Source organism: Pristis pectinata, chromosome 1, assembly GCF_009764475.1.
Source record: "Pristis pectinata isolate sPriPec2 chromosome 1, sPriPec2.1.pri, whole genome shotgun sequence".
NCBI lineage: Eukaryota > Metazoa > Chordata > Chondrichthyes > Rhinopristiformes > Pristidae > Pristis > Pristis pectinata.
In genome coordinates this window covers 45,607,123-45,624,779 of record NC_067405.1, presented here as the reverse complement: position 1 = coordinate 45,624,779, position 17,657 = coordinate 45,607,123, and the positions used below count along the sequence as shown (strand labels likewise).

The 17,657-nt window shown below is 38.2% G+C and overlaps 1 protein-coding gene across 1 annotated transcript in view; it reads left to right on the top strand.

The window, feature by feature from the left end:
- The window catches only part of dnah9l (dynein, axonemal, heavy polypeptide 9 like), a 242,026-nt gene that overhangs the window by 223,283 nt on the left and 1,086 nt on the right, over positions 1-17,657 (top strand). The window contains exons 74-79 of the mRNA XM_052029683.1: positions 1,746-1,937; positions 4,093-4,212; positions 5,296-5,538; positions 6,063-6,245; positions 8,062-8,177; positions 17,155-17,267. Coding sequence (XP_051885643.1) covers positions 1,746-1,937; positions 4,093-4,212; positions 5,296-5,538; positions 6,063-6,245; positions 8,062-8,177; positions 17,155-17,267 — 967 coding nt within the window. The remainder of the gene's footprint in view (positions 1-1,745; positions 1,938-4,092; positions 4,213-5,295; positions 5,539-6,062; positions 6,246-8,061; positions 8,178-17,154; positions 17,268-17,657) is intronic.

Sequence of the window (17,657 nt, the reverse complement as noted above, 5' to 3'; positions counted from 1 at the left end):
AACCTCAGAAGAAGTAGAAGAAGCAACATCTCTTATTTGTAATCTCTTTTTCTGATCTATTTTCCACTTGTTGATGACTTACAAAATGGTAACAATAGGCAAGATGGTCTAGCTCCATAATTTAGCCTCTCAGAAGCTGGTCCAAGTCTGGACCACACTGTTACATGCACACACAGCTCTTTTCACCCATCGGCAAAGCATCAGCAATAAGTACTAAAACTGCAGAGATCATTGAGAATGACATGAAAAGCTGAGTTCAGATGAATCAGAATCAGATTTATTATCTCTGACGTGAAATTTGTTGTTTTGTGGTAGCAGTACAGTGCAAAGACACAAAAATCTAAAATTACAAAAATAAACAAATAGTGCAAAAAAAAAGGAATAATAAGGTAGTGTTTATGGATTGTTCAGAAATCTGATTGCGGAGGGGAAGAAGCTGTTCCTGAATCATTGAGCTTGGGTCTTCAGGCTCCTGACCTGCTCTCTGGTGGTAGTAACGAGAAGAAGGCATGCCCTGGATGGTGAGGGTCCTTAATGATGGATGCTGCCGCCTTGAGGCACCTGAAGATGTCCTCGATGGCGGGAAGGGTTGTGTCCATGATGGAGCTGGCTGAGTCTATAACCCTTTGTAGCTTCTTGCAATCATGTGCATTGGAGGCTCCGTACCAGGCTGTGATGCAACCAGTCAGAATGCTCTCCACCGTACATCTATACAAATTTGCAAGAGTCTTTGGTGACATACCAAATCTCCTCAAACTCCTAACGAAGTAGAGCCGCTGGCGTGCCTTTTTCGTGATTGCATCAATGTGTTGGGCCAGGATAGATCCTCCGAGAATTTGACGCCCAGGAACTTGAAGCTGCTCACTGTTTCCACCACTGACCTCAGTGAAGACTGGTGTCTGTTCTCCCGACTTCCCCTTCCTGACGTCCACAATCGGTTCCATGGTCTGCTGACGTTGAGCACGAGGTTGTTGTTGCGACACCACTCAACCAGCCAATCTATCTCACTCCTGTAAGCCTCATCACCATCTGAGATATTACGAACAACAGTGGAGTCATTGGCAAATGTTTGATGGTGTTTGAGCTGTGCTTAGCCACTTAGTCATGAGTGTAGAGAGAATAGAGCAGTGGGCTAACCACGCATCCTTGAGGTGCGCCTGTGTTGATAGTGAGGAGGAGATGTCATTACCGATCTGTAATGACTGTGGTCTCCCTCTAAGGTAGTTGAGGATCCAGTTGCAGAGGGAGGTACAGAGGCCCAGGTTTTGAAGCTTGGTTATTAGCACTGAGGGAATGGTGGTGTAGAACACCAAGCTGTAATTGATCAACAGTAGCCTGATGTATGTCTTGCATTTGTCCAGGTGCTCCAAAGCAGAGTTTTGACCCAAAACATTGACTGTCCATTTCCCTCCACAGATGCTGCCTGACCTGCTGAGTTCCTCCAGCATCTTGTTTGTTACATTAAAAAAAACTTGCTTACCATACTAGCTATTGATAACACAGAATAAATAGTGCATTTACATTTTGTCACCAAAAACCAAATAGTTGCATGCATGTCCAGCTGTTGGTAAAATAGAATAATATATTTAAAATTTAATCCAGCAACCTGACTTGGGTTAAATTTGATATTCTCATCCAATTTAACAAAAAAACAATTGTAATATATGTTACTAGGTGACAATTTTTGTTATTTCTTCTCTGAACAAAATCTTATACCTTCACAAATTTGTATACCTTTATGACAGGATATTCTAGATCAGTGCTCACGTGAACATGAATTTAAGGCAATACTGTTTTCACTGTGCTACTTCCACGCCTGTGTGGCTGAACGTCGCAAATTTGGACCTCAGGGCTGGAATCGAAAGTATCCTTTTAATACAGGAGACCTGACAATTTCAGTTCAAGTGTTATACAGCTATTTGGAAACTAACACACAGGTACTTCAGAGATGCATGAAATACATTTATGCAGAAATCAGTGTGTTGTGATGTTATTTGTACACTATAGGGAGAGTATGTGGAAAATAAACTGTAGAACTATGTATATTGAATTATCCTCAGAACTAAGAACACAATTTAAAATTGCCCAGATCATGGATTGAAATACAATGAAAAACTTAGCAGAGATCTCTGTCCCTCACACACGCTCCCCCTCCCCCCCGGCCTCGCTTGAGTTCACCATGCCCGCGGCTTCACTCACGTACGGTCCCCCTCTCCTGCCCACATCCACTGCCCCTGTCTCACTACAGTTTTTTTTTTCTCTGTTGCACGCACTCCCCCATTTTCCCTCTCCCGTGTGCAGTTCCCCATCTCGTGCATTCTCCCCCACCTCCATCTCTCTTGTGCACTCCCCCTTCTCTCTCCCCTCTCTCTCATGCACTCCCTCCGTCTCCCTCTCTCTCACTGCCTTCTCTCATCTATTCTTCTTTTCTCTGTCTTTTTCCATTTTATTCCCGAGTTTAACTAGCAATTTGAGGCTTCTTTTGACCAATTTTGAAACTGTCGTTGAGTGATTGCTGACCACTTTAATAACCTTGTGAAATGGTGGTGTTCATGTTCGGATGTCAGAAATTTTTCCAGTTTCTGATTATGAGTCCATAACTACAAGAAGCATTGAAAATATTTTTCAAGCTTCTAATTTTAAAAAAAATTGAATCTTTGAATTTTTATGGTGAATAATTGAAGTTGTTGACAGACAGTAAAAGGTAGGTATTGTCTGTGTATTTTGCAACTTTGTTCCCTTACACATTCCCGAAGTTTATTTTTGTTTCAAATTCCTTAAACCTCTATCTGTTGCACAGAAAAGGGTTACATTAAGTTATTAAGAGTGATAGAAATGTTTTCTTCTACACATTACTGGCAAGCAACAAAATGGTCAGTGCTTTATTTCCCCCCCATTAGCAATTTTTTAAAAATTCCTTATAAACTCGATATATCAGTACATGAATTAACTTTACTTCATTGATAGTGCATTATACCTAATGGCTAGGGCTCAAATATTATGATTAAACCATTAAGATATGGATGGAAGAGCAGGCAGGGCTATGATACTACGTGCAGACATGTCACCATTATTCTCCAACAGTGATCCAAGACTATTATTGAAGTGCCAGCCCTCCCTGATTTCTCGATTGCAGTAGTTATGTCTCAGCTGATGGATTTCACTCTGTTGTGCTAGGTGATATTTTCATTCTCTCCAGTCAGCCTGACAATTGTAAGCTGAAATGATGAATAGAGAACAGTTTGGCATTTTGGATGCCATCTACCTAGATGTGTGAAGAATACATCTAGTTGGTGACCTTTATTTATCTTAAAACAATTTTAATTATTTTGTAATAATGCAGAATTTTGGTTTGATGTGAAAAACACAACTTCGAAGATTGAAAAGGGAAACATATATTGCCAAAAAGTATATATTTTTTAGTCTGGGCACCAGGTCTTCAAACTGGGTTCTGGGAGTCTGAAAGAGATATTGGAGGATTCATGATGTTGTTGGGTTTCTGTCCATTTGAACTGAGTATTTCACCCACAACAGGCACAAGTATATTTTGAACAAAAATAGTTTCTGCAGTAATTGCACTGAGGCAGTAGAAGGCCTGTGAAGGTGCCAATGGCTAGGCAGATGAATTTTATTTTGTACTTATTGGGAAAGCTTGATCATGCTATTGTGAAACTGATAAATTTGGTGTAAAATTATGAGATTTTATGTCAATGTTGCTGTGATGTTAAAGATATTCTTGGCAAACAGTATAAAAGGCCAATAATTCAGTTAGGGAGTTACTCATGAGTGAATGAGCATCAAGAATGTATCATAAGTGGTGAACCATTGTACTTATTCCCAGATGTGCTTTATAAGAAAGTTGCAAGGTTGCTTTCAATGGGTAATTTTGCTTATTCTATAATTAGGTCTTCCTGTCCTTCACTACAGCAAAAGGCTAAGATAAATATATTAAAACCATATTTATAAAGTCTATGTCTATATTATTTAGTGGAATTGAAGTATTATTCCTTCATAAATAATTTATTCATAGTAATTTTTAGTATTTAAATATTGTTTGCTGATTTCTTTGCTGCAAAAACTTTGCTGTTTTAGGTACCATGGGAAGATCTGCGTTACCTCTTTGGTGAAATTATGTATGGTGGTCATATTACTGATGACTGGGATAGGAGACTGTGCCGTACTTATCTAGAAGAGTACATGCAACCTAATCAGGTATTTTGTATGGTGAATGTGATTCTGAGTTGCACAAGGCTGCTGAAGTTTCAAAGTTACTGGAGCTGGGGCTCCCCCTACTGGAAAATACGTTTTATTTTCTTTAGTGCAAAAAGATATATAATTACATTTTAAGCCAATGTGTGAAATAAATTACATTTTCACAAAACCAAATTATTAATTCTCAGTTTTTTGGGCTATCTGCTGCAACTGAATAGCTGTGCACACTGGTAAGCCAGTGGAAAAACATCAGCAAATCCTACTTCTCAATCAATTCTTTTTCATTTATCCACTTGTCACCTGTGGTTCCATGCCTCTGCTGCTCTTTCTGCTTTTTTTCATCTTTTATTTTTACCTTGGTATGTCTTCTCCTTTCCTGGTGTAAAATAATATCATCAGCACAGATTCTTTAGAATCTTTCAGTAAGGTAGGTGGGGGTAGATTAGGAGTGGAATGAGAGGGCAGGGGAATGTTTGCCCAAAGAAAAACCCAAATTAACTTTTGAAAGGAAGTCATAAATTTGTTACTTTTGCTGCTATTCCTTGTGGAGTTGTAGAATTATGGATGCCCCACAGTTTCAGAAACAGCTTTGTGGGCCGAAGGGCCTGAATTGTGCTGTAGTTTTTCTATGTTCTGTTTGTCATAACTAAAAGTCAGCATTTAATGTTTTTATTTTTCATTGTATATTCAATGCTTCATCAATGGCAGTAGACTATTCTGCTTGATCCTGCTCAACTATTCAACAATGTCATGAATGATCCTCTACCTTAACACCATTTTCCTGCTCTGTCCCCATTATCCCGTATCCCTTAATATTCCAGAATCCATTGATCCATTGAACTCAAGCAATGACTGAGCCTCCACACCCCTACAGCATAAAGAATTGCAAAGATTCCTCACGCTTGAAGAGAATTATTTTGTTACACTTATGTTAATTTTTAGTAATATAACAAATTTCTCATTTTGACTGGATCATTACATAAATAAGTAAAAATAATAATTAAGATACTAATCGTATTTTAATAAATTAGGTTATTCATACTGATTTCTTTCACACTCTCTTGTTCCTTGCTTTTTTTCCAGTTGGAAAGTAAACTAGCTTTAGCTCCTGGTTTTGTAGCACCAACAAATCTTGATTACAATGGTTATCACAGATACATTGATAAAATGTTACCACCTGAAAGTCCAGCACATTATGGTCTCCACTCGAATGCGGAGATTGAATTCTTGACTGTAACTTCGGACAATCTTCTGCATACCTTACTGGAAATGCAGCCCAGAGATTCAGTGACTGCTGAAGGAGTAACACAAACTGTTGAAGAAAAGGTCAGAAATATACAACTATTAAACTATTCATTTTTTATCAGAATAGAAAAAGTATGACATTACTAGTTAGTTGTATTTAATCTGAGAACATGGGTATCAGTGGCCAAATATTTCACATGGTTATTGTGTTGCACTGGCAATATATGCAATTATTTTGTGTTGACAATAATGCAGTTAATTTTGGTAGGTTTAGGTTTGTTGAATGCTTAAGCAACTGACATGAATATTGTCTGAAAAGGTACCCGATGTAAGCTGAGGTTCATTCAACAAGTTCACGAATAATCCTCTGCTTCAACACCATTTTCCTTCCCTGTCCCCATATTCAGTTTCCTTTAATATCTAGAAATCCATTGTTCTCAGTTTAATATTAGAGATATAGCTGACTGTGAAATCTGTTGATATTTTTAGAAGCAAGGAGAAAATGAAACTGAAGAAATCAGTGCATAATAAGAAATTTTATTTATAATGAAATCTTAATATAAATAAGAATCTGCTTTAACATTCAAGTTGTACTACTTTTTAAGGTAAAAGCTATCTTGGATGATATATTGGAAAAGCTACCAGAGGAATACAATATGGCTGATATAACCTCTAAACCAGCTGAGCGCTCCCCATATGTTCTGGTTTGTTTCCAAGAATGTGAAAGAATGAATATCCTAATTCAAGAAATGAGACATTCATTGAGGGAACTTGATCTGGGGTTGAAGGTAAGACATGAGTAAAAGTGTACCCATAGTCATGTACGATACAAAGAAATATTCAGAAAAACTTACTGGAACGTACATAAATTCAGTCAAAACGTTTTATTGTATTTCACCTTCTTTCCCCCTGATAATCCATGGCACCTAACAAAGTTATGACACAGTGAGGTACATTTTTGTATCATACATCAGTAAATATATACTGAAGGATTATTAAAACGCTCTTTTGATAAATGCTAATTAAATTGTAACATTTTTCTTCAATGGTACTGCAGAAATATTCTTTTTTTGCATTTCTCCAGTTTATTCGATTCTTTCCCAAAACAAATAAGCACATAAATCATTTGCACAGGTTTATGAAACAAAATGGAAGAAGATTTGCTCTAGAAGCCAAATGTTGTGACATTTTAAGAACATCTTTGATGATGCTGTACACAATAAAATATAATTTCTGAATTCATTCTTAGGAGTTGGGCATTGCTGGCAAACCTAACTTGTATTACCTGTCCCCTGCTTTCTGAGTCATGGGCTGTGGTTTCACTCTGTGCTTTCCCTCTCTGCTTGCCTGTTACCTTCTCTTCCTGCTGCACCACTGCAAGTCTCATTCAGTATTTGAACGTGGCCAGCTCGTGTGAACCTTATCAAAATTTGGCACACAAACATAAGTTTCAAAATAGATCACCTGCCTTTCTCGGAAGTCTCAACAAACCCTTAAAGAATCACTGGTCTGACCACAATTGTTGCATAAATACCTCCCCATGCAGTTTCTGTTGATTTTGCAAATGGAATCCTAGCAGTTTCAGAGTAGCCAGATTAGTGCACTCAAAGGGACTTAATACCTCTCTTTGGTGGCAGTCCTAGCTACTTCAAGATTGATCAATGCACTTTGAGCTAAGAGAAGAGAAGATTTCTTTATTAGTCACATGTACATTGAGACACACAGTGAAATACATCTTTTTGCGCAGTGTTCTGGGGGCAACCCGCAAGTGTCGCCACGCTTTCAGCGCCAACGTAGCATGCCCATAACTTCCTAACCTGTACGTCTTTGGAATGTGGGAGGCAACTGGAGCACCCAGAGGAAACCCACGCAGACACGGGGAGAATGTACAAACTCCTGACAGACAGTGGCCAGATTTGAACTTGGGTTGCTGGCACTGTAAAGCATTACGCTAACCGCTACACTACCATGGTGAAGTGAGAGGATCAGCCAAATGCACAATCCAAGCCTTTGTTTTGTACCCACTCAACAGACAAAACACTGGTCAACACCTTCCTTCATAACTCTAACCAGGAACAAAATATTTGCTTTCTGAGTTTATTGTACAATTCCACATTTCTTTGTGATTAGCAAAAATGAATGCTTTTTATTCCTACTTGCTAATATTTGTAAAATGATCTTAAGAAGGTTGAAAATAAATAGAACAGCACAACCCAAGGTGGTATAATCCACTAGCACTTTAGTTGTTTCCAATGTACATCAATTTATTATTTTTCTGAAGAAATCAAAGTATAAGCGTGGGTCATTTGCTCTTTGTTTATTCATGCATCTAATTCCACTCCTCATCGAAACAAGATGCAGTCTTAAGTCCAAATGTCTCTTTGACATCACAGTCATCTAAGTACAAAATGGTAATGTAATCTATTTCGCACAAACTTTAACTAGACTGAAGGTTAAAGAACTCTTGTGCACAAACAAGATATATAATTTTCTACTTTTTCTAGTTGCTTCAATAGCCTTTTTATAAGGGTTGGGTTATATATCACATCTTTGTATTGTAACAGCTTTTAACCTACAAACTGCATTCCTCCTTACTTTTGTTAGGGTGAGTTAGCAATTTCATCTGAGATGGAGCTACTGAAGACAGCACTTTTCTTTGATAATGTTCCTGACAGCTGGACCAAGCTGGCATATCCATCAATGTACAGTCTAGCACAGTGGTAAGTAGCATGTCAAGCACACATAGTTTGTACATGGCATTCTGTCTGTCAAGGTTCCACTAGAATTGCTTAGTATTTCTTGTATGGAAATTAGTTTTGCTTGGTATTTTTATTGGGATATTTGCAATGATATTTCCAACCCCCCACCACCCCCCCCCCCCCCACCAAGTACGACAGTGTTTTGATGTAGCTATTATGCATCACAGTGATCTGTTAGTCACAAACCATTCGGTATCTACTTGCATAATGTATAACGAGTCTCCAGGGATCACTATGGTATGAGAAATGCAAGCAAGGAATCATGTTTAATAGTAGTCATAATAGAAAATGTCTTATCCACTCTAAATGAAGACTTTGTGTGCTCATGTGCATGACAGCATGCAATACAGCAACATTTATTCCACTAAATAATAACTATGAAAATTATACTGTGTAACCTTTGGTTAATTTCTGTACCAATTTTTATCATTTTCCTTGCAAAATAGTCCATTTGCCTGTTATTTTTTCTAATATCTTGTCATGCTAATGCTGATGTTGGGCATGTATGGAAAACGGGAGAGTTTGAAATTTGTGGAAAACAAATAATTGTGTGATCTTGCAATATAGAAAAAGGCCATTCAACTTAATCAAGTGCTTTTTCTTTGGAGACTGCTCAATATGATAATGAGATGTGATAAATAAATCCTTTCCTTTACAGAGAAGAATTTATGATGCGTATCAACTGTACATTTTCTATTCCCTTTGCAAACAAAAAAGTTTCTACCCAAAAAATGTTAACTTGTAGAAACACTATATTGAAAAATTAGTTTACTTGCCTTTGAGTTTGAGATGGATAAAGTAATTTTCCACAATCTGCTGATGTTGGTGAAATAACTGGCATGAATGTTAAATTTCGGAGTTTCAATTTGTGGACCTCCACCAACTGAAAGCTGGGTCCTGAGTTAAGTCTGCAAGATTTATATAGGATTCCTACAACTGCCGGTCAAAATGTTAACTTGGATTATATAAAATTCAGGCCTCAAAAAAGCAAGAAGTCTTCTAGTCTTTATCAGTTTATAATTTAAATTACTGAGTGAATATAAATGTACTTGAAATTTTCTGTTTTTATAATAACTGCAAAATTCAAATTTCCATTTAAAAATTACTTTTTGATGCAATCTGTAGTGCAGAAGTGAATCAATGTACGACATTTACAAAATTAAACAACAAACTTGATACATTTAAGTAGAATAAAGTAATGGGCATGGTAAGTTATGTTTTCAAGATAGTTTGGAGATTCTGAATACAAATATGGCTAAGCTGTTGACTGATGCAAAGGTTGAAAACTGATGACTGATCCTGTACACAAATATAATTCATCCCTGACCATCAGTTTTATATTTCTAAATATGTTTGCATTTACCTCATCTCCATTGTCAGAAATGACTGTAGATGAGGAAAGGCAATAGTTTGAGAGATCAGCAATGCAATAATAAAATCTGGTTCTCTCAGGATACTTTGATTAATAATCAAGTACAATTTAGGCTAGCCACTGTTGTATGCCAATTATATCAAGCATGCGATCTGCCAGGGCTCAATCATTTTAAGCACAGTCTGAGATTTCACACTATAAATAGACCCACTTATCATTAACGCCATTTCTTCTGCAAGACAGAACTGATACTGCAAATGGTCTGCACTTGCAGCTTATAATCTTTAGAAGACAAAATAATCTACAAATATAATTATTCTTTTAAAAGCATCAGTTCATGAAGCTGTTTTAGTGCGCTGCTGTACAACCCAGAGAATGAAGTGTGAAATCGAAAAACAATCATGTTTAAACGTTATGAGGCATACTTCAGCCTTCCCTGAAACTAGCTACCTTCTACAAATCACATTTCATGCACTGATGGCAGATTGAAAGCTGCCTTGTGAAATTACTTGCTATATCCTCAAGTCATTCTACATCATTGTGGTAATGACACCGTCCAGTCTTCTAGTGACATTGTTAGTGTGAATAAGAAAGAGAAACCTTGACTGTTATGTGAATGTAATTGAATGGTATTTTTTGACCCATATTTTAGTGTGGCAAAAAGACAAACATTTTTTCAATACTTAAGTTGCAATCTAGTCTTGTGCATTTCATTATTGATGAATTTTGAGTAACTATATTATGGTACCTTTTTATATTCACTCAAGGGATGTGGGCTTCACAGGCTGAGCCAGCATTAAATTGCCCATCCATAGTTGCCCTTGAGAAGGTGGTGATGAGCTGCCTTCTTGAACCACACTGCAGTTCTTGAGGAGTGGGTATATCCATAATGCTGTTAAAGAGAGAGTTTCAGGATTTTGACCCAGCAACGATGAGGGAACAGCGATATCGTTCCAGGTTAGGCGGTGTGTGGCTTGGAAGCTAATTTCTAGGTGGTGGTGTTCCCGTGCTTTTGTTGCCCTCATCCTTCTAGCTGGTAGAGGTCGTGGGTTTGTAAAAGAAGTTCTAGAAAATTCTCTAGAATAATTGGGGGGAAAAAAACTATTGGACAAGTTTTGGGGATTGATATTTAATGTTTCAGTTTCTTCCTCAGGAACAAAGGCAAAGCCGTAGATATTACCCATCCCTAACTGCTTTGAGACAAAGATGGATCCCTCTCATTGGACCACTGTATTCATTGTGTTCGTAGTGCTCCTGTGATGATTTTGGACAGCCAAGTCCAAACTAGCGGTCCAGCAGCAACAAGGGAGTCACAGTGTACGTCCAAATTAGAATGGTGTTTGTTCTGTGGTGGTGTCATTCCCACAATATTGCCTACTACAGTTGTCATACTTGTGAATCACTGAGGAATTTTGGGCCAATTGTGGATTTAGCTGGTAGAATGGATGAAGAACCAGTGGATGTGGTTTTAGAAAGCCTTTAATAACGATCCATTTAAGAGGTTAGTGTACAAAATTAAAGAAAATGGTGTCAAAAAGAATATACTAGTATGGACTAGTTGACAGACAGGAAACAAAGTATGAATAAAAGGGTCTTTATTGGAATGGCAGTTGGTAACCAATGGGGTACCACAGAGATCAGTATTTGGATGAGGGAACAAAGTAAAATATCGAAGTGCATTGATGATACTAAACTGTGGGATGAGATTAGAAATTGTGATGAGGATGCAGAGGCTCAAGGCACCTTGGGTACAAAGAGATTTGGATGTTCATTTACATTAGTCATTGAAAGCAAACAAGGAGGTGTAGCGAGCAAGTAAGAAAGCAAGTGGAATGTTGGCCGCCTTGCAAGAAGTTTTTGAGTACAGAAGGAAGGATGCCTTACTACAATTATACAGGGCCTTGGAGTTTTGGTCTCCTTACCGAGGAAGCGATATATTTCCCATAGACATAAATGCATCAGAGGGTATGGGGAGAGTGGGAATATGGCATTGAGATGTAGGATCAAACATGATTGTATTGAATGGAGCAGCAGGCTCAAATGGCCGACTCTTGCTCCTACCTTCCAATGTTTCCACACATTGCTATATGGAACTGCATCAATATATCTATTAGCATACCACTTACCTTGCAATTATTTTATAGTATCTATCAATCAGAGAGTAAAACTACAATGACTTCTGCCAACACTATAATGCAGGGCACTGTTGAGGGAAAGAGGAAAAAAGAGGTAAAGCGAAGAGGAGCTGGGAAACCGATAATGAGAACTAGACAGGGTTTCAACTATTGAGTGCACAATGCCAGACAAACTCCAGTGCAGCATCTGACATGGCCCAATCCTCCCAGAGGTCTCAGCAGTAATCTTGTCTTCATAATGCCAATGCAACATTGGTTGCCTTAAGAAAAACAATACATCTTAAAGCAGCCCTTCAAATTAAAATGCAATTTATGCCCTGGTTTCCTGGTAAAATGGAGTTCATCACTGGGTGCTTAAGCACAGAATTTAAGATCAGTCCATGGTTTTTGTGAAATTAGCTAATCTTAACAGACTAGTGAAAAATGCATCCTCTGATCTGGAATCCAATGGACCAGAATCTTGTTATCCAGAAACAAGTGGACCATGTGTGAACAACATCATGCTTTCCCCCGCCCTTGTCCACCACCACCACCACATTTAAACAAAATATCCTTGCAACTGTAATAAACATCAGTACTCAGAAGAGGAATGGAGAGCAAAGTGTTGCTCTGGTATCTTGCCAGCTTTAAAATTTTCCTCAGTTTGAGGTCTTGCATCTATGCTATGACCAGTGTCAAGGGTCTTATAATCCTTCAGCCATTTCGTATCTGAAAAAATGCATCTAGCTTGAAGTAAACCAATATGCTGACATAAATATTTAATTGTTGATGTGGATGTGTTGCATTGCTGAACAGAGGTTGTCACATTATATGGAGATGAAGCACAATTGAAACACATGCTAATAAAATTCATCCCTCTGTTTTTGGAGAACACACCATAAAGTCTGTATAGGTGCTTAATTTAAAGAGTGAACAATGAGTTTCTAATGGACACATAGTTAAGCCATTGAAGATCTGACAGATAAATTGTAGCAAATCAGAGGTAATTCAGCTTGAAACCACAGTACTGCACCAGCGATGATAAACAAGAGAAAAGGGTTTGATTGGAAAAGAAAGTAATTAAATGGATGGGAAGTTTAGTGGCACACCTGTGGTAAGCAGTGATATTTGAAGAAATAATTCAGATATTTATGCTGGCATAATTCTCATTTTAAAAATGACACCCATGTAAAAAATAGTGTCTTCTCAGAACCTTCAGTTCTAAGATGCTCTGGTCTTGCACCAAGGGTAGGGTGGGGGGTAGGGGCTGGTACAGACAATTTTTTTAAGTAAATTTCAAAATATATGGTTACACTTGAGGAAAGATAATGAACAGAATAGAATTCCCTTTCCCTAAGTCAGACAAATGAGAAAGAAATATTTTAATAACCTTAGCTTTCTTTGTAACCCCAAAATATTTTTAGAATGTAGGAAATGCAGGTCAATTTGCACGCAGTAGCTCCCCTAGACAGTGATATTATTATGAATAGAGTAACTGTTTTTGACATTTGGTGAGAGATTAATATTGACTGCCTAACAGGGGAGATTCCTCAGAACAGCATACATTAGCACACACTGGAGCTTAGTTTAAAGCCAAATCTGAAAGACAGTGGCTTCAACAACACAATTGTTCCAGTGGAGTATCAACCTACATTTTATGTTCATGTTCCTGGAATGGGACTTGCACCATCTGAGGCCAGTTCTATCACTGAATTATACCTGATGCCCTCCTCATTCTAAGAGGTAAATGGTTTCCTTCAGTAACAGCACCAGAATACAAATGGAAGCTCTAAGTCTACAGACTGCTGCTGTTGAACATAAGGCAAAAACACCCATAGCGGGTGGTAGAACCCATTACAGGTAGTAATAACCATTATGGGTTTCACAGATCTACAAGTGCTTGATTTTTGCTGAACCTAGCTACAGACTGCTGATGAGATGTGGACTTGTACCTGAGGCAAGTTCAGCCAGTGCTAATTACTTAACTCAGAAATTCACAAGTGCTCAATGAGAGCCAGTAAGTCTGCATTATATCTGCAAAAACTCACAGCAAACCACCTTGCAATCCTGAGTGTTGATTCTCTGGTTGCACTACAGTGAACATTGAATCTTTAAAGCAGCTGAGTGGCAGCTGCTCTTTTGCTATATCTATCATTATTGAAAGGGAAAGGCAGAGCTCGTGTGCATACTTAACTGTGTAATGGAGCACTGTTGTCTAGCATAATGCATATGAAATTCCTAATGAGAACTGCTATGAGTCAGCTTGTCAACTGCACATTTAAAAGCATTGTTTTTAAGTAACAACTCTGGAACAACAAGTCACTTCCATCTATGCACCATTGCTTGGAACCTCTGAACATCAAAGTGATGAGACCTACTCTCAGATGGAATAAATCAAGAATATTTCTGGTGCTTTCAATACCCATGCGCATAAGAACTGGGAGACCTTGCCCCATGTCACTGGATAACATGGAAATAGGTAGCTCAAACAAAAATGCAACATGAACTCCTCAAGTAAGCTTGTTAAAATAACTTCTCTGTCAAACTAATTGATTTCAGAATAAATAACCTGTCCATTGAGCTCACTGTTGAGAGCAAGCTCAACTTGTCATTGAGATCTCTTCATGGGTATCAATGTTAAATTGCAGATCATGATGAGTAAGTTGTCTACTTAGATCTTCATTAAACCTATGCCCTCTGGTCTTACACCTCTGCTATGAGAAAACATTTCGTACCATCTACTCTATTCCAGATCCTTGAGAGAACCAGCCCACTGTCTATGTATTCTAGACTGAAATACACTTTCCGGCTTTGTGGGCTGGGATACATAGAATACATGTCTCAGGATCACTCACTGAAAGCTGTCCTTTCAAATCTTTCTTACAACCACAGGGGTCCACACTTGCTCCCAGCAGCAAATATCCCATCAGTTCCTTTCACCCTCTTGTATATTCCTGTAGGTTGCAATATTTTCTATAGACCCCTCAACTTTCCTTTGATCGTTTACCTACATTAAGAGTGTTTACAGGAGCTAATTAATCTACTGGAGGTGGAAGAAATTGGTGCATCCAGCAGAAACCCACAGTTTCAGGGAGAACATGCAAGCTCCAACAGACAGCATGTTTATGCAGGAATAAATCCTGATCGCTGGAGCTGTGCCGTGGCAGCTTTAACTGCTGCTCTACCACGTCTCTTTCAATACCAACTCAAAATGAGCCCATGGAAGGGAGAGGCCAAAGAGTCAATACAGCAAAGTTGAGCAAGATCTTGGGAAATTCAGCATCAGTAAAGATAACAGTGAGGAAGCCTGTCTTCAACCGCTGCTTGTGGAGAAGCTAGTGCAATCACTGTGGTGAGCCAGGTCTGAAGCTCTCACATCAGTCATGAAGCAGAACTGTTCACTGATCTTCATCTGGCATGTGCAACTGTAGTTGCTGGGAGATGGTTTGCCACATGCACACTATGCTCTTCTCCCATACCACAGCACAATTTACAGACATTTTCCTTTCACCTGTTGAGTTGTTGGGGACTGTTCGTATATGTCAATATCTATCAAGTGTACGTAAGATTACAGCAGAATGGGTCATCAAATAACTCAATTTTCTCCTTTGAAAGTAAAAGAAATATAGAAGTTGAAACTTCAGGTGGAGAAATGTCAGACGTAATTTAATCTGGACTTTGGTGATGCACTTTGGGAGATCCAATGCAAAACAAAAGTACACCGTAAATGGTAGGACCCTTAGGAGCATTGATGTAGAGAGGGGTGCAAAGCCATAGCTCTCTGAAAGTGACAACACAAGTATATGGGGTGGTGAAGAAGGCGTATGGCATGCTTGCCTTCATTGGCTAGGGCATTGAGTGTAAAAGTTGGCAAGTCATATTGCAGCTGTATAAGTCTTGGGTTAGATCACATTTGGAGTACTGTGTCCAGTTCTGGTCATTGTATTACACAGAGGCTTTGATGTTGCCTGGATTGAAGAGTATTAGCTATAAGGAGAGGTTGGACAAAACTTTTTTTTCTCTGCAGTATAGGAGGCTGAGGAATGACCTGATAGAAGGATCTAAAAATAGAGAGAGCGTAGATGGTCAGAATCTTTTTCCCCGGATGGAAATGTCAAATACTAAAGAGCATAGGGTTATAGTGAGAGGGGGAAAGTTTAAAGGAGATTTATGAGGCAAATTTTAGTTTCCTACAGAGGAGAAGTGGTAGAAGCAGATATGATAGCAACATTTAAGAAGCATTTAGACAGACACATGAACAGGAAGGAATAGAGCGAGATAGACATTGTGCAAGCAGATGTGATTAGAATGGCATCGTGGTTGGCACAGGCATCATGGGCTGAAGGCCTGTCCTACACCGTACAATGTTTCAAATGTCCTGTTCAGCTTAAACATAATATGAATTGTTTGAAAGGGCAGAATATTGCACTTTTCAAAAATTAGAAAGATTATAGTTGGAAATAGCTGGTTGTTGCTTACTTGAAGTTTTAGATCAGCATGGTGATCTCTCTTTGGGTTTGTTTAATTAGTTTTAACTCGGAATTTGATTAAATCACAAAGACACAAAGAAGTGATTATCCATCAAGATCAGCAGGCATTTGCTAGTAATTTTGCTAGTAATTTGCCACAATAATGCAAGGTGTTAATGGGTAAAATAGATTCTAGTGGTAACTTCGCACTTTCACTGGTTTAAACTATCTTACAGGTATCAGGTTTTTTTTTAGAAAGACAGTTACGTAAGTTGTTGGGATAGAGGTGAGGGTATATATTTTAAAAAAACTGAAAGGTAGTCAACATTATGAATGGGACTAAGTATTTATCATGTGAACTTCATTTTGGAAATAAGGTCTGTGCTTAAATAACTTGCAGTGACAACAAGTGAGAAAACACTGTGTTGCAAAACTAAATTGATAAGAAGGAAGTTAAACTAAATTTGCATAAATTCAGTCCTGATCTCTGGGGCTATCTGTGTGGAGTTTGCATGTTCTGTGACATTGTGGGTTTCTTATGCATGCTCCAGTTTCCTCCCACATTCCAAAGATGGGTAGGTTAATTGGCCATTGTTGCTTGCCCCCAATTTATAAGTGAGTGGTAAAATCGGGGGGTGGGGGGGGGGGGGGAAAGAGGACAGAGTTGATGAGAATGTGGAGAGAATTTTTAAAAATGGGATTAATATAGGATGCAATTCAAATGGGTGGTTGATTGGTGTGGACTCAGTGGGCAAAAGGGCCTCTTTGCAAAATAAGATACTTAAATCCAAGTTATTTAAGGTAAAACTAGATTCGGCATTTCAACATTTTGTTTTGAAAGGCTTTGGTATTGATGAATCCTAAACTTTGTGATCATTATCCATCAGGGTCTACCATAACTTATTAACTATACATCCATACTCTCTGTACGTAATATCCAATTAAAGATACCCAAACTATTACTGAACTTTTGTATTTTGCAGGTACAGTGACCTTCTAATGCGCTGCCATGAACTTGACATTTGGACGCAGGATCTGTCCCTTCCTAGTGTAACTTGGATCTCGGGTTTTTTCAATCCACAATCTTTTCTTACAGGTATTTCTAATATTTGTCTGTTTGGAAATACAGTCATACAAGGAAAACTAACTCTAAGCAGTTTTTCTATAACTTTGTAGTTTGTTCATATGTTATCCATGACTAGACCAAAAAAAATGTAGCTCAAAAAATACTAGAAGATTATTATAACCTTTTAAGATCTAAAAACTCCATCTTGATAGTTACTGCTATGTGGTGCAATTACTTTGGAAAAACTCTGTAGGTCTTGATTAACTAATTTTAATACGTGTATTTTCCTTTATTCTTCTATTAAATCTTCTCTTCCTGATGGGTAGCCATTCAAGCAGCTCAAAGCAAACTTTGATTTTAATTTGCATGCCTTTTGCTTAGATGTGGTGTTCTGATGGACTTGGCTGCATAACTTTAAAA